The sequence below is a fragment of the Nannobrachium achirus genome, assembly GCF_963921795.1.
Source record: "Nannobrachium achirus genome assembly, chromosome: 7".
Taxonomy (NCBI): domain Eukaryota; kingdom Metazoa; phylum Chordata; class Actinopteri; order Myctophiformes; family Myctophidae; genus Nannobrachium; species Nannobrachium achirus.
Genome location: NC_137816.1, coordinates 26022282 through 26044127, shown reverse-complemented (window position 1 = coordinate 26044127; position 21846 = coordinate 26022282). Strand labels below are relative to the sequence as shown.

Genomic DNA, 21846 nt, shown 5'->3' with positions numbered 1-21846 from the left:
GGTTTCCAGGGGGTCGCCAGCAAAACGAGTTAGTATGGCGTCAATCATTTGAACCACTTTAATCATAATTTATACTTTGGCTATTTTAAAATAGCAGTCACTTTGTGCCGCACTATGAGCTGTATATATGCTATTTTAGAAAAAATCTTGAAAATGTGTGGAAATCTTAAAATATATCTATATTTTTAAAGCAACATTTTTAACTCTGATCTTTTCTTCTGGGGTCCCTGTAACAAAATACTTTTTGAGATGGGAGTCTGCAGCCACATACAAATCATTTGGGTGCTCCTTGACATGACAGTATACACAGTACTGCATGGCAGCATGATGGGGCAACATTACCACCATGCAGAGTGTAAAAAGGGTCCGTTAACCTTTTTATTATTCATGAGCAGGGTATTATTATAATCCTTGATTCAACACAGGACACAGACTCTGCACTGTACGTTGTGGTAGCAAGAATTATAGACTGTCGAATGTGTATATTTATTCTACTTATATTCAACCCACCGAATAACAGTCTAAATCGATTCTCACACATCAAAAACCAAAAAGCTTGTTAGTTTGACTTGACTGCAGATGTCTTAACAGCTGACATCCGCTGGGGACTGCTACACCTACTCTCTGTAAGCATTATCCGTTTTAGTATACATACATGGACGTAATTAGCTTAGCCAGCCAGCATTATTACATAATGTAATGTCACTTAGTATATAGCCAGTTCATATTTATCACCATTAAGCTTAGGGAGATCATCTCTGTGTATATATAAGGGGTGTTCAAGATGACACCTAATGAGGCTTCTGCCATGACAGGGTGCCAGACCAGGCCAAGAGGACTGGGCCTATGCTGCTGTTATTCTGTTTTCTGCTTGAATGTTCTTCAATAAATTGTACCCTGTCTGGAATACCAATATTTATCCCATAATAACGTGATGATGTTTTGATTGGGCTGACTCACCCCACAAAGGTCAGGTTGAAGCGGATTGGAAGCTGGAAGTCCAGCTGAATGGTTGCACACTGATGGTAGCGTCCAATCGCATCTTTGATTTTAATGTCAATCTGAAAAGCGGAAAGATTATATGTATTGTTTCTAGGTGGCTGAGCCGCTCACTGATTTTAAAAGACTGTATGTATTTAGGGGGAGGGAATACAGAGAAATCAGACAGACCTTGGGTCCGTAAAAAGCACCATCTCCTGGGTTGAGTCTCCATGGCTCCCCAAACTCATTCAAGCTGTTCTCCAGTTGCTGCCACAGAGGAGAAATACATATAATCTGATTCAAGTACCTGGTGTGAAGTAGCCCTTACATGTTTGCAGGCAATTTTCTGAGGATCAAAATGTACAGTTGGGAAACACAAATAAAGCCATTTATGTGGAACACTTCACACACGCAAACAGATTTGTGCGTGTGCACGCGTGTGTTCTCATGTATAGTCTGTTTGAGTGTTAAGAGGCGAGCTGAACATGTATGTGTCTGTGTATAAGAGCTGCAGATGTATGCATGTGTGTATGTATATATTTACAAGATATAAATAAAGAAATAAATAATGACGTTTGGCTGGTGGACCCTGATTAAACAGTGTGTACTATACCTTCTCAGCATGGTCCCATACAGCGATGTCACCAAGGTACTTCTCTGGGCGAGTGGACAGGTAAAGCTGGAAGGAGAAGCCGAAGACATGATAGACACAGCGCAGGAAGTCCAGACAGCCTTTCATCTCAGACTCAATCTGGAGTCACAAGGGAACCAGCGGAGCCACAGGCAGAAAGAAAAACAGACAGACAAGTCAGAAACCTAGGTGTCTCAAATTCACAAGTAAATATTGTCATTGGTAACAAGGCCTGAAAAGTGCAGTGTGAAACCCAATAGTACTTCAGGTCACAGAGGAGTAGGAGTTATGAACCATAGCTTTACAGGGATACGGTCACCTGATCCATAGAGCAGAAGATGTGGGCATCATCTTGCTGGAAGCGTCTCACTCTGGTCAGGCCAGTTAAGGTTCCAGACAGTTCGTTTCTGTGGAGGACTCCAAAGTCTGCCAGCCTCAGAGGAAGCTCTCTCCACGACCGAGGTCTGTGGCTGAACATCAGACTGGCAGAAAAAAAAGGTGTGAAAGAAGTACTCTAGACCAGTGGCTCTCAACCTTTTCAGGCCGCGACCCCCAAAATAATCATATTTTGGGGACCCCCTACCATGACGAGCACTAAGAGTTGAGGAATTACATTTTGTATAACACAGTTCTATTGTGAAAATAGCAGATCTACATGCACACAACGCCTCGCAACGCAGGCGTGAGCATGTAGATCGGCTATTTTCACAATTTCTGCCTCTAAGAAGTTTTTAATACCTCTAAAATGACAAATATTAAATTCTCACTTTACAAATGTGCAGAGACCCTCTATACACTTTAACTTTATGTTGGTTTGTTTACTGTTGAGTGAGAAAACAATGTTGCACATTAAGTTAATCATCTGGGGACCCCGCAAAATAACTTGGGGACCCCCCTGGGGACCCACAGGTTGAGAACCACTGCTCTAGAGGATTACTGCATGTGTAAGTCAACATGTCCATTGAAGTGCTGAGAGATATATGATTCCTATCGTTTTATTACTCAAGGGGTTCCAAAACTTTAATTTACCAGTGTCCGGGGCAGTTCATTGGCTTCAAGGCAAAGATGTCATCCTCCACAGGGAAGGAGAACATGTTCTCGCTATAGTGCTGCCAGTGGCCCGACGTCTCCCACAGCTTACTGTTAAAGATGTTGGGGGAGGCAACTTCCTGGAAGCCTCTTCTACAGTACTCCTCCTGAACAAAGGAACCAGAGGAGAAAAACACAGACCTTTCAGACTAAAGACAATTTATACTTTTAATTTATACTTCTCCCCAAAATTGGTGGTACAAGAGTGACCCTGTCGTTGTACAAGGTCCTAACTGTCCTATGATGGCAGGCATACAGTATGGCAAGGAACTGCCAAGAGCTACAAACTGACTTGCAAGCAACTCAAAAGAAAATATGGAAATTTCCATGTAAATGTTTCTATGGAATTTCCTATGGAAATACTGGCACACGAAAAGACTTCTAAGAGCAGTACATTTTGTACTTCAATTAAAAGTAAACAAGTAATTTTAAATTCCAAGTAAATAGAAGTGAGTAGGGAAGAAAGTAATGCAACTATACATCCGTTATTTTTCATTTATGGCCAAACCAGAAAAATGTGTTTTGGCATGTGGCTTCCTCAGTGCATCAATTACACTGTACAGGCCAGCCTGTTGTCTTTAAACTTGGTGGCTTCCAAGTGATAGTCGTCCTCAAACCTCAGTTTAACAAAAGCGTAATTGGGTGGTACCACGTGATCCACTTGTTTTCTTATGGTTGAAATTCTTCTTCTGAGAAAAGCAATTCAAGATTCTTGTTGTGGCCCGTTTATGTCTCTGGCTATGGGTTGGTAAGTCATTACTGTAAGGAACAAAACAAAATGCTCGGGAAAAACATGTGAGTCACTGCAGCAAGGTTATAGCGGAGCCATTTAACAAGAAGCCCTTTAGATTCTAAAGGGTTTCTTCTTCAAATGGCTCCCAAATGGTTTTTAAACTGTTTAAAAGAGAATTCCAGACTATCCGTTTTATTAGAAAGAGTGTTACTTTATTTTATTGTATTATTACTTATTTTGTTCATCTCGAGTCCTCTGCAGCTCCAACCATGAGCGGTGTGATTTTACGCTAAATCGCATATTTGTATCGCTTGACAATTCCTTTTTCTTGTTTACATCTCTCCTTCATAATGGCGGAGATGCATCCCCAGAGTTTTTCAATAATGGGCTACTGTAAAAAGTAAAAAAGATCCAAATCCGTCCGGTCAGAGCTAAAATGCGCTAGAGATTTACCACCCCCACTCCCTACACCTGGTTAATTGATGGAATTTAAAAAAAGCATTCGTCCAGGATTCTCCTTTAAGAGAAATTAGATGTTTACCCAGGACACAAACTAGTGAAAATAGCAGATCTACAAGCTCACAACACATGTTAGCCTGCAGCAATTGATTGTCTTCTCCGAGGGTGTGGACTGGACTATGTATTAGTTCTCGTGAGTCCATCTGTCTTGTAGCTTGTTTTCCGGTTCAGGTTCAAAACTAGGGCAGGGGGAAAAAAATGCAAGTTGCATAAAGGTGGACCTAAGGGCACGGTCACACATTAGTTTTGTACGTGTTTGTATCCAGCAGTACAAGCCGAGAATTCAGATCAGTTTTTAGACAGGTCTTACCAATGATACTAATGAAGGCTCTGTTCCATTCTGGTCAAACAGAGTCAGGGGGCTGATTGTGACCGCCAGGTCGCAGTTAGTATCAAAGTGTCCACCTCATGTCCGTCCGTCAATTGGCTCTCACATCACATGGGTCTGTGGGGACTCGCTGATTGGCTCTCACATGGGTGGGTGTGTGTGTGTGTGCGTGCGTGCGTGCGTGTGCGTGTGTGTGCGCACCGTATTCAGAAGCTAGTTACTTGTATTGTGCATTTAGGCTCTCTGGAAACACTCACCAGCGTGACTCAAAGTGTGGTCCAGGGACCCTTGAGGTTCCTTGAGAGGGTTCCAAATGGCTCCAGATGTGTAACTCAGAGTGTACAAATGGAACCAAAAGGACCCCTAACACTATACTGTATCTACTAATTGGAACAGACTCAAGAGCCTTAATTAGTATAATTGGTTAAGACCTGTGAAGGAAGTAAGGAGGAGGCTCAATTTCTTTCCAATAGAGGGTATGCGCATGCATAAAGTGAATGGAAGATCGAGTGGCCAATCGAGTGGCAAAGTGAGTTTAGCGTTGTTTAATGTTGTTTAATACAATCAGATAGGACTTTTCTGTTTGGATGTATGGGCCGTCAAGGCCAGAAAGTAGTTTCCACAGTTTTTCTTTCCACTCAGTAGGCGTTCCCGCATAACTTCCGGGTATGATGATGATATCACGCGCATACCCTCTACAGTATATGGCTGCAGTGAGTCTGTTTGTACTGCAGTGCATCCCAGTATGATTTGTTGGGGTTTCGCATTCAAACCAGCAAACCTGAAGTAAATGGATGATTTTATTTGGGTTTTCAAATTGCTCCACAACAAACCAAAAGAAATCAGTGAAGATTGACTGGTTGATGTTAAAGACATTAGCTGGCCATTCCTGAATTAAATTATTCTGCTCATCAACATTTGTTTTCCAACTCAGGGCTGAAACTTTTGTGTCTTGACGACTTGATTTGTTCTTCTCGCCAAATGTGACATTTCAAGTGGTTCCAAGTGTGGCACATGTCTGAACCGTCCATGAGTCCTGAGTACTGAGTAGCTGCTCTTATGCAGCCATTCAGAGTGCACAAACTGTGCATCCGGGTTTACTAAATGACTCATGCACTTGTTGAATGTTGACAATGTTGACTGCTAGAACTCCAGATAAGAGTGTTATTTGTCTTATAGGCAATCCTTTTGTGTGTTCCACTTGCTTTCTTGATTGCATTGTCCATTTAAAAAAAAGCATGGCTGAAATCAATCTTCTAAGAAAAGCAATTATAGATTCTTATTGTGCACTTTTATGCCTGGCTAAGAGTTAACATGTAATTACTTGTAAAGAACTGGGGAAAAAATGCCAATACCTGATGAAGGTTTTAACCTTTGTAGGTGTGCAAAAGAAAAGAAAATGCTCTGAAAGACAATCATTGCGGAAAGGTTAATGCTGAGCTATTTGAACAAGAATCCTGTTGGAAAGCCACGGCTGTACATTAAAATCAGTGAACATGGTCTGACTCTACTCTCAGGAATCAGTAATAAAGGAGACGGGTCAAACAAGTCCACCAACAATTTGGGCTGCAACAATCAACTAGACTGCACTCTGTCGAGGTGCCAACTTGCACTGTGTGCACTCGTAGCCAAATATGGCCTACTTGTGTGCCAGCAGAACACGCAAGTAAGGTAATCGTGCGGTCTGTATGTTGCACCAATTAGCCAATTGGCTAATTGGTGCCAACTCTACTCCCTCATTGACTAATTGGTGCCACATACAGACAGGTTCAGTTTGAAGGCCCTGCTCCCTCGTTGGCCAATTGTGCCAATGCTGCTCCCTCATTGGCTAATTGGTGCCACACACAGACAGCATCGAACACCATACGTCTGCACTCTGCTGGCGAAAGTAATTATCATCTTAGTGATTATGCTACCGATTACTTTTTTGATCAATCAAATAACCAAGACATTTCTTTATTTGTGTTTGGTAAATTATGTCTCAGTTATAACAATGCTTCTTGGCTATAAATTATGAAAAGTTTGTGAACTTCTCGGCAAAACAGCTCACTATGGTTGCTATTGACTCTTGCTTGGTGTCGTTTGGTGAACTGGATGACTGAAGTCTAATCAGTAACCAAGGAAAACTTTAGGAAAGGATGCGCAGGACGCCAGGTATGCGCCATGACGCACAGGGGTGTCAAACTCATACCGGAAGTTCGGTGAAATAACATTTGAGTCTTATGAGAGCCGCGTGGACCGCTTATGAACACCATTTCTGAACGATTGTGACCTTTGTCATATAAATCGGTTCAGGAATATAAAAGACGACATTGACATCAGAAATGGGACTTTGAATATTCTTGACGAGGAGGTCGACTTTTGATGTAAGGTTTTACATGAAACTGTATAATATGCATATCAGAATCTTATTTTAAAACAGCACAGCCCTCACTTCCGGGGGAAACTTGTTAGTGGAAGAATATGGCTTCACTCTAGGACCCATTCAAATGTCACACCAGGACCCAAACTGTCTGGGTCCCCAGGGACAGGGAAATGTTACATAATTTAAAATCAAATCTAATCATTACATATAAATAACTAATGACTCGTTGAGTGTGATCTCACAGAATGCCTTTCTAAATAAAGGCCATGTGACCTTGTCTTTCCTTTTTTTCTACCAATATTGGCCCCTGCTTCCTATGCCCCCGTGAACCCTGTGTGTGTTGTGAGATGTGCAGTCCTACCCTGATGAACTCTGTGAGGGTGTTGTAGATGTAGGCTCCCCGTGGCAGGAAGAAGCAGCTTCCGGGGCTGAGATCATGGAAGAAGAACAGTTCTTGATCCTGTGGAAGGACGACAAGAGACAGAAGGACGTTTTAATGACTTCACAGATTTCATCTCTGAGTCATCTCAGATACAAAGTGGCCACAAACTCCTCTTCACACAGCAGGGAGGGAGCAGCCTAATCAACACACCAACTGAACTGTCCGGGAGTGTTAGGCCCGAAGGTTCTGACACACACACACACACACACACCCCCCCCCCCCCCCCCCCCCCCCACACACACACACACACACACACACACACCCCCCCCCGTCTGGGAGTGTCAGGCCATAAGGTTCAGTGAGCTCTAAGATGATAAAGACAAGGAAAATGGTCTTGGATCTAGTTTGCAAACCATGTGTCCAAATGTGACTCATGACCTTTGAACCCTCTCCCCCCCTCTATAACTCAAGTGGTTCTCATCAAACATATACAGTACCTGTAAAGGTGGTCCATTTAGAAACCCCATAAAGAACCCCGGGGGTCCCTGGACTCCACTTTGAGAATCACTGCTCTATTACAGTATATGTGCCTTAAAAAAATAACACCGGTGTGAACTGAGCGGTGTAGTCTGCGCAACAGCACTCTGGGTGGTTGCAGCAGGGGTTGCTACCTTTAAACACATTGTAAACCTTATTTTGTATAGTATTACAATCGTGTTCATTACTTAGTTACAATATAATATGAAAAAGCACTATGGCATTTGTGCTAAAACCGTTCTCCCGAGGGTGTGTGTGTGTGTGTGTGTGTGTGTGTGTGTGTGTGTGTGTGTGTGTGTGTGTGTGTGTGTGTGTGTGTGTGTGTGTGTGTGTGTGTGTGTGTGTGTGCGCGCGCGTTCAACAGCGCTACTTGGTCACACAGAGCTATTGCACCGTATACACAGACATACAGACCCACTCCCAGGAGCGATGCATGCACCGCTCAAAAAGGTACACATTCTACACATGTATTTAAATCACCAATTGAAATATAACAGAAACGAGTATTGTTGCTTGAGGCTGTGCCACAGAGAACCATCTTACAGTATACAGTATACTGTACTGTGTTGAATGGGGTCCCCCAGGGGTCTATACTAGGCTCCTTCCTTTTCCCCCCCACTCTACACCAAATCTCTTATTAGTCGTAAATAGCCGCTCTACAAGCTCACAACATGTGCGCTTGTAGAGCTGCCATTTTCACCCATTATGACATGTGGTAAAAAGAACATGGCCCTCCTTACGGGCTTTCACCAAAGGAGGGCAATGCGGGCCTTGGTTTAGAGGGTGATGCAGAGAGCATTCCAATCAGAGCTGCCGTCTGTTTCTCCCATGGTGACAACAGATTCAGCCTGGCAACCAGCTGGGTGAATTAATTAATTAATCATGTGATCAGTGGAGTGCTAAGTGGAGGCCTTGCACCCTCAATCAGTGTCAAACCATGGACATAATGTACGTAGGCGCCACACTGCAGACGCCATATCTGTGCAGTAAGACAAAAGTGGTACAGAACTACAGTGTCCAAATTCCATAAAGAGAGCAATGTATACAGTAGGTCAGGGGTTTTCAAAGTGGGTGACGGGGCACCCTGGGGTGCTGTGACGGCAACGACGATATGCTACAAACATAAGGTGCTGGGAGTGAAAATTATAATGTAGGGGTGCCTCGGATTAAAATAAATATTTATGGGGTGCCCCGAGACAAAAAAGTTTGGGAACCCCTGCAGTAGGTCAATTGTAGAGTGGGACAGTCCAAGTGAAGTACACTCAAAACACACAATAACAGCTTTTATTTTTTACATAGATAGTGCTACTTAAAAAGATCTGTTCTCTTTTTATGTGATACTTGACTTTTGTAAAATGATTTTCATGTTGCCTTGCCAAACGGGAAGTTAAATTAAGATGTATAAGTTAAAATGTTCAGATCCCATTCCAAGTGGTCTAACAAAGTTTGCAGACCCTGTGTAGGCCCTGCGGAGACCGCTGCTCTGAGGAGCATATCTTTCTATTCTCCGAATGAATACAGTGGCAAATTCTACATCCTAAAAATATATATATTTGACTTCACTATTTTGTCCATGTTTTCCCCCACAAACAAAAGAATTACACGAAAATAGCAGATCTAGCTCACAGTGCATTGCAATACAGGTGTGCCTATTAGATCCGATCGGCTATTTTCGCAATGAATCCAGGTGTTCGGATTTTGACTGATTTTGCAACAAAAATCATTAGTGCAACAAACTGGACTAATGAATTTGAATAGTCACTCACTTTTCCAATCTTGCGGTGATCTCTGTTCTTGGCCTCTTCCTGGAAGCGTTCCCACTCCTTGAGCATCTTGTTGTCGGGGAAGGAGATGCCATAGATCCTCTGCAGGGTCTCCATGTCAGACCGCCCCTCCCAGTAGGTGGAGGAGTTCTGGAGACAACACACATGGTGAAGCACTGGAGTATTTACATATATTAAGGCTGTTATTCACATTGTACCGTTAAATCCTCTCTATTTTTGGGGGTCCCGAGATGATTAGCATAATGTACAACATTGTTTTCTCACTCATCTGTAAACAAACCAACATACAGATTAAGGGTGTCTGTACATTTCAATTTAATTAATTTTAAAGACTTTTAAAGTCCAAATTAGCCACATTGTCAAATATTATGAAGAAAAGAGGCAAACATTGTGAAAATAGCCAGTGCAAACAGTGTTCGAGCTTGTAGTTTGGCTATTTTCACAATATTTATCTGTGGAACCAAGTCAAACTAAAAGTAATGTCCACAATTTCAAATGCTTGTCAGGGTGGGGGGTCCCCATTTCAAATATGATTATTTTGGAGGGTTGCAGCCTGAAAAGGTTAAGAACCATCAATTTACTGTATAGTCTCGTTTACCAGCCTTTTTGTTTCGTAATCATTTACTGTATAGTCGCTTTGTGTCTTTGCATTGAGCCTCTAGACGGCACCTACCATCTGTAATGTCACTCATCACTGCTCCCTGTAGCACTGTCAGCATGCTGAAAATAAACAGTCCACTTGCAGCACTCCTTTCCTCCATGTGTCATTCAATGCATAGACATATTTCACAGGCTTTTAAAGTGCATCGCACTGACCCAAATTAAACAAGGTACGTAATGTACCAAAACACCTACACACCCAAAGCACACACAAGCACACGCACGCCAGGAGTATGCACTGTGCTCTGTCGTTCCATTTCACTGTTCTCTGTGGTCTGTGCTAAACCTCGATGCAGCAAATACCGGTCTCTGAAAGACTACCATTTGATGAAACTTGTGTCTGATGCTGTCAATGTGTCAGGGCCTTTAGATTCTTCTGTTCACTTACTGTATAACTCAAGGGAATATGCACAGCAGCTGATATTGTGCATGTTGGCTCACTGGAAACACTCTGCTACACAAATGGGTCTCAGTGGGTCCAGGGACCTTCATGGTTCCTTGAGGGGGCTCCAAATGTTCCCTTACGGGTGTGTACCTCCGTGTACAAATGGAGATATGGGGGTCTGTGAAATGTAAAAGTTTGAGAACCAATGTACTACACCAAATGGAACAGAGCCTTAATTGGTAAGACCTATGAAGGAAGTAAGGAAGAGGCCCAATTTCTGTCCATTATGGCTGCTGTGCATGCATAGACACAGGCACAATATGAGCAAAATATTACCCAGTAGCCCATTTTATAGAGATCCTGCTAAAGTGGTGCAAAGAAGATCCTGCTGGCTTGGTTTTTTAAAGGCATGGTAATGGTTCTCCCGAGGCAAGCCGTCTATAGGGGGGTCTGTCTGTGTGTCTAGAGCTGATCTCGCAAACCGCAGGACTGATCAGCGCCACATTTCTTGTGCACACTGCCAGTAGCCAGGTCAAGGAAATATCTCCACCATTTCTTTCCACATCATTTTTGGAGCTGTGTGGAACACAAGCTCCCTATACGTGGCCGTGTGCGTGGCCGTGCGTGCGTGCGTGCGTGCGTGCGTGCGTGCGTGCGTGCGTGCGTCCGTCCGTCCGTCCGTCCGTCCGTCCGTCCGTCCGTCCGTCCGTCCGTCCGTCCGTCCGTCCGTCCGTCCGTCCGTCCGTCCGTCCGTCCGTCCGTCCGTCCGTCCGTCCGTCCGTCCGTCCGTCTGTATGTAGCCTCAAAGTTTGGCACGCTACTCCTCTCACAGTTTTTGCACCACACACTCGTGCCATATGTCAAATTGACCGGCTTACTCGGGAATCGTCTGCTAGTAACTTGCTAAGAGAAAGGTTCTATAGTTTAATTGATATTAATTTATTAGTGAATTAATTTCCCCCATTGACTTATAATGGGAATTGCAAAAGCTCACATTCAAGTATTTTTCTCTCGTAAACCATAGGAGCTACAGTTTCAAACCTCGGAGAGAAGATTCATAATGATTTTAAGAATTAATCCAAAAGAAATTACATCACTCGGCCTCATGGTGGCGCTATAACGGCCCACTTTGCGTTTTGCCCCGTAACTCTTGAACCGTAGATCGGAAAATTAAAATTCTTTTTTCCCTGGATTCCTTGGGTCAAGACGCATCTCCCCATATAGGCCACGCCCATTTGCGCCAGGATAGATTTTCCGCCATCTTGAATTTTCTCCAAAACACACTTTTTGCACCTTTTCCTACATATTTTCTTCAAATGTCACAAAAATCGGTACACATGATCCTGGGTGACCAGAGAGGTGCCACACACACACACACACACACACACACACACACACACACACACAGCTCCACTTCGAACAGAGGTTCGATTTTTTATATACTTTTTCCAATGTTTAACTTTTTACTTCTATAGCAGAGGTCAATGGGGCTGTGACTGGGGCAGGCACATCCACATCGGATCCCTGAGATCTACATGATTATATTTATTTTACACAGATCCACAACAAAAAAGACCCTAGTGTGCTTTTACATAGCATTCTGCCATTCCAGCATCAGGGGTGTGATGTGTACCACAAGAGCATCCGCATCTAGTTATACTTATTTCACAGTCTACCCACACTTGGTAAACAGGACTTTTGCAAACCTACCGAGTAGTACAGGACAGTGCGTAGGAGTAAACAGCCAACGCATAGTAAGAGGAAAGAAATCCCACACACCATCTTCACTTAAGGCAGAGTTTATTGACGAGAACACAACGTTTTACGGTCAAAGTTACCAATGAGGGTCAGTTTGACTGAAACGTTGTGCTGGATTCTTTCATTGTCAAAAACTACAGATACAAATGGACAGATTATGTATCTAGACCACATTCACAGACGCTCCAGTATCATACTGAGTGACATAAAGGCTGTTTTTCCAAATAAGTAGAGCATGCTAGAATTGTATAACCCACTCAGTTGTTACAAAACTTACTTCATAACCTACTTCATTCGCCCTCTCTTTCTCTTGTTCGCTCGCTCCCTTTCACTCTCTCGTTCGCACACACAAGAGCGAGACAAGTCGATGCTTAACATTGCAACTGGCGGATTTGTGCGAGCAACAAAGTAAAGAATAGACCTTTACTGATCCCTCGGGTGGAATGCAGGCGCCAAGAGGCAGCACAAGAGAAGTACTCAGCCATAGGATGAAAATATCACAACAAAAGCACCAACAATTTTGAACAAAGAGTATACAACACTATGCAGGATAAAACTACACCCAGTGTCAAAACAGCATCCCGCCCAGAGCAACTAACGACAACTATTTAAGCAAACGGTATACGAACAATATACACCCTGTACAGAAAATAACCTGTAATTGACTGTCACAGTGACTAATCACAATGACTGTAATCATAGTGACACATGAATGTGTTTGTGCCATCAGAAATACACAGAAGGAGGCGCTCGGGTGGCGCAGCGGTAAAGTGCCTGCCCACCACTGCAGAGGTTGTGGGTTAGGATCCACCGTGGTGGCTTTGTCGAACGTCTGTATGAACACAATTGGCCCGTGTTCAGGGGAGGGAAGCCTGGCGGGGAGGAGGGTGATGTAATGCTACGGGCTGGGGCGGCACCTGGCTGTCAGCAAGGAGTATTGTGTGGGAGGAGTAGGACAAAGGCCCTACGGCATCACGGTGGGGGTTCCTCACTGGCAGGTGAGTCAGTAGGATACAACTAGGGGTGGGCGATATGGTGATAATTATCGTTGAGACGATACAATGTCTCCACGATATGCCTTTTCAGAGATATTGTATATATCGTGATACAATTTAGGGAGCCTTGTAAAAAATCCTGCTTAAATCGTTAATACAGAGATTCATTGCAGAATGCAATTTAAACTGCATTTTGGTCAAAATCATCAGTTCTCAAACTTTAAAATGTCAAGGTCTCCACTTAACTCTGACAGTATACAAATGAGTCATTTGTATACTGTCAAAGTTACATACTTGTAAAGTTCAATTTAGACCTCCCAAATGGAACCCAGAGAGTCTAGTTTTTGTCAAGTAACTTGAAAAATACCATAAAAACCAACGTGAAAAAGAATCGTGATAAAATCGTCTATCATGATACAACTGGGGAAAGTATTGTGATATTGTATTTTTCCATATCGCCCATCCCTAGATACAACACAAATGTGTGTGGGGAAGAATCATTTGGCAAAAAAACTACTAAATTACTAAAATTTAAATAATACACTGAAGAAGAAATGGAAAAGAAGCAAGGAGTGGTTCAAGGAAGAAAGCAGCTCAGACAATATCACCCCCAGAGTAGGGATGCTGAGGCTCAAGAGGTTAACAGGGGAACAACAGGCCTGGGCCGTAGTCCAGCGGTAATTAAGCAGCCTGACAGTGCATCGCGGGGTCGAGTCCCGTTCCCAGCGATCTTTACTGCATGTCTCCCGCTGTTTCCTGACTCTCTCTACACTTAGTTTCAACTATAAATAATGGCAGAAAAGCTCGAAAAAAATAAGAGTGGAACAACAATGCTCTCCAATTCCATAATACATACTGTTTTACTTTTTTTTTTAAAGGCTGAGGCACACATCAAAGGTTGGTGATAGGTGCGTAGGACAAAATAATAAATAAAGCTACATTTCTTTTTTTATAGAGATTATTATTTATAAGATTATTATATTATATTATTATTAGATGTCAGCCTGTTTTGCCATCTCATTTGGACATCTTATGGATTTCATGGACATCATCTGTTCAATTCTCCCGAAGGAATTGAACAGATGATACAAAACGAATCTGATGAAAGGACAAAATGTGTTTTTGTTTGTTGCTTAGGAACAGTAGATACTGCTCATACAGATTTCTGACCAACTGGTGTAACTTGGAACTGAGTTCCGAGGCAGTATAAAACACTTGTCAACCTTTTTTCCGTTTCGACAAACCCTTCTGAAACCAAACAATGTTCTGGTTTGGTTGGAGTGCGTTACCGCCTTAAAAGTCAACGTTGGGGTGTAATTGCTGGGCAGTTTAATTTGTCTTTAATTTGTCGTTTAAAGTGATTAAAAGGATAACAGTCTCATTCACCTACCTTGTAGATCTTCATGGCTTTAATCTTTCCAGTGTGTCTGACATGGGGTCCTCTGCACAGGTCAATCAAAGGTCCGCATCTGAGAACGTGTGTGGAAACAAGCACTGAAATCATAATGTGGCCTCTGGATTAAATGTAGCCATCTCAGTAATATCACTCGTCAGTTACAGTAAGTTGGACTCACTAACCTGTAGACAGTAGTAGTGGGTGTGGTGACTTTCTCGTTCAGAATGCGACACTTGAATTTGTTGTACTAAAAGACAAATGGAAGTAGAGGAATACTTCTCATATGTTCTCAAATGTTTGAAACTAGCCAACCTACAAGCTCACATTAAGACTGTGGTTTTATTTGTATATATTATCCTTTATTCATCATCTCTTCGATTCCCTTTCTTGATTGCATTTCATATATTTTTACTTACACAATTTCTTTCTGTTTCCATGTCTGTGAAGCACTTTGTAAACTTGTTTTTGAAAAGTACTATATAAAGTTTATTATCATCATTATTATAAGAGATGAAAGTAAAGTGATATTTTATCCCATAGATTTCCAGGCCAGTGCAGGAACTCAGGTTGTGCAAGGATGGGTTTCTCACCTTAAACATCTTCAGAAGTGTCTCCTTGCTGACCTCCAGCCTCTCGAAAGCCTGCTTGTCCTTCACTACGGCCTTGCACAATGTCTCCAAGTCCCCAAACTCACCGCTGGACACAGTCCTAGAACCATAGATATAAAAGACTAGTTACCTAATCCACCACTGCAGTTCATTGGAGCGACCTGTAACAACTGGAGGCCGGACGTCTGGTAGTACGGAGGGCACGCTGCCAGTCAAAGTGACTACTGGTCAAATACAGCGCCTCTTTTCCGGAAGTTATCAATTCAATTCAACAGAGCTTTATTATTGCCATGTTTCCATCCAGTTCCTAATGTTGCGTAGCTCAGCTGTTCTTAGAAGCTGCGTAAGAAAAGACTCGCCTGCCTCTGATTGGCCAACCAACTTCCGTTTCTGTGACGCATGGGAAGCTTGCCCATAGAGGTATTGCTCCCGCCTCGCGATGCAGACGGCCAAGAGCCGAAGAACAACCACATAACATATCGTTGCTCTCGGGCAGAAACGTCTTTATCTCTGTATTCTAAAGTTTTGCGTTTTTTCGTACTTACTTGATCAGACTACAGCGTCACACAAAAGCATCAAAAGTAGCAGATCTGCAAGCTCGAAGAGGACAAAAGTGATGTATTTTGAGCTTGACAAACTGCTACTTTTTCATTTTAATCCTGAAAGGTAACAGTTTCACATAATATGAGGTTTCCACCCGACAGAGACAATATACTCAATCATGAATCTACAGACTATAGGTCCGTACACACAGAGGGCGAATTGGCGAATAGCGTATAATTCGCCTTTTGTTTAAAACCTAATTCGCCTTTTGTTTAAAACCTTATAAAGTCAATGGAAGCATCCACACCAAACGCGAATCTCGAAAAAGCGTCTGTTTTTTATTCGCTCTTGTGTCGAATTTAGCGAACGTTCAAAGGCGAATTCCTCTCTCTCTCTGTATCAAAGTGCTCACTCTGCCCTATTTCCAGAGAGAGAGAGAGAGAGAGAGAGAGAGAGAGAGAGAGAGAGAGAGAGAGAGAGAGAGAGAGAGAGAGAGAGAGAGAGAGAGAGAGAGAGAGAGAGAGAGAGAGAGAGAGAGAGAGAGAATGGTGGAGGGACCTTCACGTTGCATTGAGGCCGAGGGGAACGTGTTTTTCTCCTTTACCGTGTCTCTCTCTGTGTGGCAGCTTGGGAAAAAGTACTCGAATGTATTACTGGTTAAAGCATGGTATGTTTTAGGCTAATTTATAACTGCAAAAAGACTAATGTTTTAAAATAAATCGCTGGGTATTAAATACAAAAGGATCCGAAGTGTAGTGGAGTAGAAGGAAAGTACTGGAAATTGGACTCATCTACAAGTACAGTCTACTCAAGTAAATGTACTTTTAGTTACTTTCCACCAGCTGCTGTGGGGACCTGCCAGTATGGACACGGGCGGAGGAGGAACGGTGAACGCTCTTCTCCCCTTCCCCTCTCTCTCTCTGGCCAAATGCACTGCATGCAGACTCAGAGAGAGGTGATATAATACGAAGAGCGCACTGTCTCTCAAATAGGGAGCGCGTGTACTATTTGTTTCCCTGGACCCTGCCTCCGTTCTACTCTCTCCTCTCTTCTCTTCTCCTTTCTCCTGCGCCACGGCCAGAGGCAGATAATCACCCCCTCGTTTTAGGCGAATTAAGCGAATATTAGACGTATATTCTTCGCCTTTTTGGTTCGCTTATTCACGTCGCTTTCGCTAATTCGCCGGTCTGGACAGAGCTTAAGTTTGCTAGGTGAGTACAGTACATATATCAATTAATCTTGTGTAACAGGACAGCGGAGACAACAGCATTAACTGGAATGTCTAGTTAAAAGAATTCAACCACTGCGGTAGCATCAATCCATTGTGCATTTGTTTTAAGATTTGTGTTGTTCATTCATACATTACTTCCAATACATTTGACCAGGTTTTGCAGTCAGAACAGAATTCTGCACTGATAATGAGGTAAAAAACTAAAATATGAAAGAGCAGGTTCTTCTAATAATCCACTCCTAGTCTGCTTGCTAAACACACACACCTGGTTCCCTACCCATAGTTTGAGAAACACCACACACACACACACACAGATCAACCTGCACTATGTTTAGTATCTCACTTAGCATACAAGAAAATGCTTATGCCTGATTTATCCTTAGTTGCGCGCCGGTATTGCGGATCACCTAAAATAGCCGATCTATAAGCTCACAACAAGTCGCAGTGCACTGGGTTGTGAGCTTGTAGATCTGTCACCATCAATGTGTGACACCAAGTACAACGCAGGCTTTATGGTGATTGCACTTGCTTACGTGTGGTCATCCATGTACATGTCATAGTAGAAGCCATTCTCAATGGGGGGTCCGTAACATAGACAGCCTCCATAGTGACGCTCCATTGCTTCCCCCAGGATGTGAGCACTGGAGTGCCAGTATACCTGAAAGAAAAGACAATATAGCACTTAAAAGACATGGAGGCCGACTCTACAAACGCCTTCTAAATCAATAAATACTGTTCTCACACTTTCAAGATTTCTTTTAAAATCCAAACATAGCAGATGTAATGTACAAGCTCGCAGCGCGACACGAAGTGACACGCTGTTGAGCTTTGTATATCTGCTATTTTTGAGAAGCCAACGCAAACTTCTAAAATGACAAGCCGATGCTTTTTTTTCCTAGACTAAAGCATGGATGCAATGGATCATTACCTAGTTACAGTAGTTGGAAATATGTGATTTAACAAAGAAACATCATTGCTGAAATATATTACAATTCTTTCACTGACAACTGCTATTTTTTTAGCACTTGAAAGAGCACTCAGATTCAAGCGCTTAACTTTGTTCTGCTGGAGTACAATGGAATAGTCGGTCGCATTTACTACCAAAACCTCCACGGGCTGTCTGTGCGTCAGTGAGTCCGTCACACTTTTGCCCTGCTCATATCTCCACAACCGTTGCCCCCATCCATGCCAAATTTTGCACACACACTCCTTACCTGCCAAACTACAACCTCCAAGGACCCCCGGAGCCCCAGGGACCCACAGGTCCCTGGGGGACCCCCAGATGTTAAAAATGACCAAATGTGCTCACACGTCACACTTTTTCCCTGCTTATATCTCCGCACCCGTTGACCCGATCCATGCCAGATTTTACACACACACTCCTTGCCTGCCAAACTACAACCTCCAAGGACCCCCGTCCCTGGGGGACCCCCAGATGTAAAAAATGACCAAATGTGAAAAAATGACCAAATGACCACCCCAACGGGGCTGCTCACGGGGAATTCCCGGGGACCACCGACTCCTGGTGCTCCAGAACGGATGCAAAAGTGGTGGCGCCCCCAGTGGAGGACCCCCTGCCACTGCAGCGCACATAAAATGCCGTAACTCGGGCTAGGAGTGTCCGGGAGAGCCGGGGCCGGTACCTATTCGTCCGCCAAGGCAACGCGGAGACCCCACCCCTCATTTCTCACATGGCCCTATTGTAGCGCCACCTTCAGGCCGATTTTTAAAACACATTTTTGGACACTGCTCCTACAGTTTTTGCCCTAAAATCACGAATATCACTACACAGCATGTCTACACTCATGTCATCAACATGGATCAGGAACATTTTGGAAAAACACATTTTTGCCCTATTTGTGGAGATAAGCCACCTACGGTCGCTTATCTCCCGATTAGGGAGTCTTACTGGTTGTAATAGTTCATCCAAAACATCCATATCTTTTGACAAAATCATTTTCAAACACTGACATTGAACATGGCACAGGTCATCAACAGTGTGATTCACGTTTAAAAAAAAAAAAAAAAAAAAAATTGTTTTGCAATTTATTTCAGACAGACAGTGAAATAACCCTTATTTATTTGGTATGGGCTCTTCAGTGAACCACCAGGGCATGCCAATTACGGTTGATTTTTGTTGGAGGGCCACAGAGTGATTTAGCAAAAGTGTTAATTTTGTAGACAAAAACTAAAAGACTAATATTTTGTTAGACTAAGACTAAACAATTTCAGACTAAAATAGAAAATTAAAACGAAACGGTGTGTTAATCAAAAGACTAAGATAAAAGACTAAATTATAATTTCCTGTCAAAATTAACACTGCTCCTAAATTATTATGATTTTAGTTGGAGGGTCACAGAGTGATTTCCTCCTAAATAATGATCATTGGGTATTAAAAAGCTTATCTGTGGACACATCCAACGACACATAACAAATGCTGGATTTGACATTTTCACTGCCCACTTGTAGACTCACAAATGCACAAGGCACTGTGTCAGTCCTACTCACAGCCTGGGCATCTTCGTTGTCAAAACGTAGAATCTCCAGAGAGCAGTCCTTCTCCAAAGGTCTGTCCAGGTCCCACAGCTCCCCGCTCACCCGAGAAATCACTGCGTTGTCCGCCAGGCCCTGACTAAACCACAAAACACAGTGTCTGAAAGAACTGCTGGGAAACGTAGGAGTGTGGACGGCTTCACAATAATAACCAGTAAGACGCCTAAGGGAGAAAGGATCTGTCTTGGCCATATATGGATTCTGGTAGTGTGGCTCTCCTAACAGGGCATCATCTGGGATACAATCCCTTTTCTGCCCATATATGGAGATCCCTAACAGAATCCCTTTTATGCCCATCTGACATCACAGTGCTGTCACCTGTTTATGCCCATATATGGAGATCCTTGCTCTGAGTATCTGATATCACTGTGATGTCACCTGTGATGTCACAAAGATGCGTCAGGGGAACCACAGTGTCAGTTGTTGTGGGAGTATTTGCTAACAGTGTTTGTTCTCTGCATTTACCATCCTAATGCTGCGTTCAGTCACATTAGCAGCTACAAAGATAGTCTACCATTCATTTTCAAGCCAGTGACATGAAGGCAGAGGCTGATCAATTGATCAGTAGTAATTTAACCCTCTAAGGCCCAAATATAGAAATACTTGAAAAAAATCAGATGGTGTTGTAGGAGTCCTAATAAGAGGAAAATGTAATGGTTTTTTTTTTTCAAAAAAAATGATTTTGTAAGGTTTTATAGCCATAAATCATAAATCATGCTCTAATTTACATAATATGGGGGATATGTTTCACAATAATAACATATGTACATGTTCTAGACATTCTAATGATCACCAAAAAAAAATAGTACAGGCATTTTACTTATGTTTTTGTGAGGAATAGCTTCCATGAAAAAGTGAGATGTTGTTCGTCAAAACTCTGGAATGTCAGCAGGTGTGGCGGGTGTGAATGTCAGCCCCTGTGGGGGGTATTTATATGCAAATATTGTGGCCAATGGCATTGTAATACTAAAGAATAGAATCCAATGGTGATGTTTAGGTGGTAGGGGGAGCTAAAATAAAATGATTTAAACCTTTTTTTGGATAAAATACAAACGTTGTAATATTACTGATTGTGTGATTCTCTCTCTCTCTCTCTCTGGTGTCGTACAATACCTGATACCACAGGCTAGCTGGTAGGGAGTGGTGACCCAGGCCTGTCCCTCCACCCTGCGACCGTCCGGCAGCTCAACAGTGATTGGCTTTCCATCAGCAGCTCTCCTCGCCTGCAGGGCATCGCTCTCCTTTTTCAGCTCCTCGTACAGACTAAGGCGCTCTGCTATGTAGCCAGGCAACGGCTTCACCTGAGGACAAAACACAAGAGGTCGAGGATAATGACCAGTGAACAATAACAATACTTACAATGGAGAAAGCAGCTTTTTATCAAAATTGTGTGCATTTATATGGTATATTTGTAGCAATGGATTGTGTCTTTGGTCCCAGATTTCTAATTCTACAATAGTGGCAAAGTTTGAAAGGAGGAAATTACAATTGTGAAAAGAATGCAACTCAGCTGGGGACAAAACAGAAGAGGCCAAAGGATAATAACCAGTGAACAGTAACATACACACAATACTTACTAAATTACTTTACTGAATTTCCCCCTTGGGATAATAAAGGTATCTATCTATCTACTTACAATGGAGAAAGCAGCTTTTTATTTGAATTGTGTGTATTTATATGGTATATTTGTAGCACTGGATTGTGTCTTTGGTCACACATTTCTAACAACACAAAAGAGGCAAAGCTTGAAAGGAGGAAATTACAAATCGTGGAGAGAACACAACGTTTCGGTTGAACTGACCTTCATCGATCACTTCAACGTAACGTTGTGTTCTTGTCAAGACAGTATGTGTCCTCTTCCTATTCATTGGCTGTTCACTCCTACAATCCTGTCCTAGATAGGACTAGCTTAAACTCAGGTATGCTTTTAAAATATTACTTTTAATGTTCTCAAGGAAAAAAGGGCTAAGAGAGATTGAAATCAAAATCTAAAGAATTCTAAGCGGAATTAATGGTGGCATAAGTGATGTTTTTATTATCATTGTTATTACTAGAAGCTGGGCCGCCCTTCGGGCGGCCCAGCGTCTAGTCGGCGACCTGGCCAACTCGGGAACGATGTAAATAGAGAATGAATGCCCCGCCCTTTAATGCAAACCCCATTATACCTGTTGTCATAGGACCTGTTTTGACCATCTGTTTGCCTGTGTCCATTTATGCCCATATATGGAGATATCTGTATCTGTCTGTCTGTCGGCGTCCATTTTATGTCCATATATGGAGATCACTGCAGATATAGTTCTGGGTCCATTTTATGCCCATATGCCCATATATGGAGATATCTGTCTATTTGCGTCCATTTTATGCCTGC

The 21846-nt window shown here is 42.7% G+C and overlaps 1 protein-coding gene across 1 annotated transcript in view; it reads right to left on the bottom strand.

Annotated features, from left to right (window-relative positions):
* tars3 (threonyl-tRNA synthetase 3) overlaps positions 1 to 21846 on the bottom strand; it is a 32656-nt gene that overhangs the window by 5734 nt on the left and 5076 nt on the right. Inside the window, exons 4-16 of the mRNA XM_080730691.1 lie at positions 20592 to 20779; positions 19434 to 19557; positions 17459 to 17583; positions 15134 to 15251; positions 14726 to 14790; positions 14538 to 14616; positions 9332 to 9478; positions 7008 to 7106; positions 2642 to 2808; positions 1932 to 2094; positions 1595 to 1732; positions 1171 to 1248; positions 961 to 1061 (exon numbers count right to left, since the gene is read on the bottom strand). Of these exons, the coding sequence (XP_080586817.1) occupies positions 961 to 1061; positions 1171 to 1248; positions 1595 to 1732; positions 1932 to 2094; positions 2642 to 2808; positions 7008 to 7106; positions 9332 to 9478; positions 14538 to 14616; positions 14726 to 14790; positions 15134 to 15251; positions 17459 to 17583; positions 19434 to 19557; positions 20592 to 20779 (1592 nt within the window). The remainder of the gene's footprint in view (positions 1 to 960; positions 1062 to 1170; positions 1249 to 1594; positions 1733 to 1931; positions 2095 to 2641; positions 2809 to 7007; positions 7107 to 9331; positions 9479 to 14537; positions 14617 to 14725; positions 14791 to 15133; positions 15252 to 17458; positions 17584 to 19433; positions 19558 to 20591; positions 20780 to 21846) is intronic.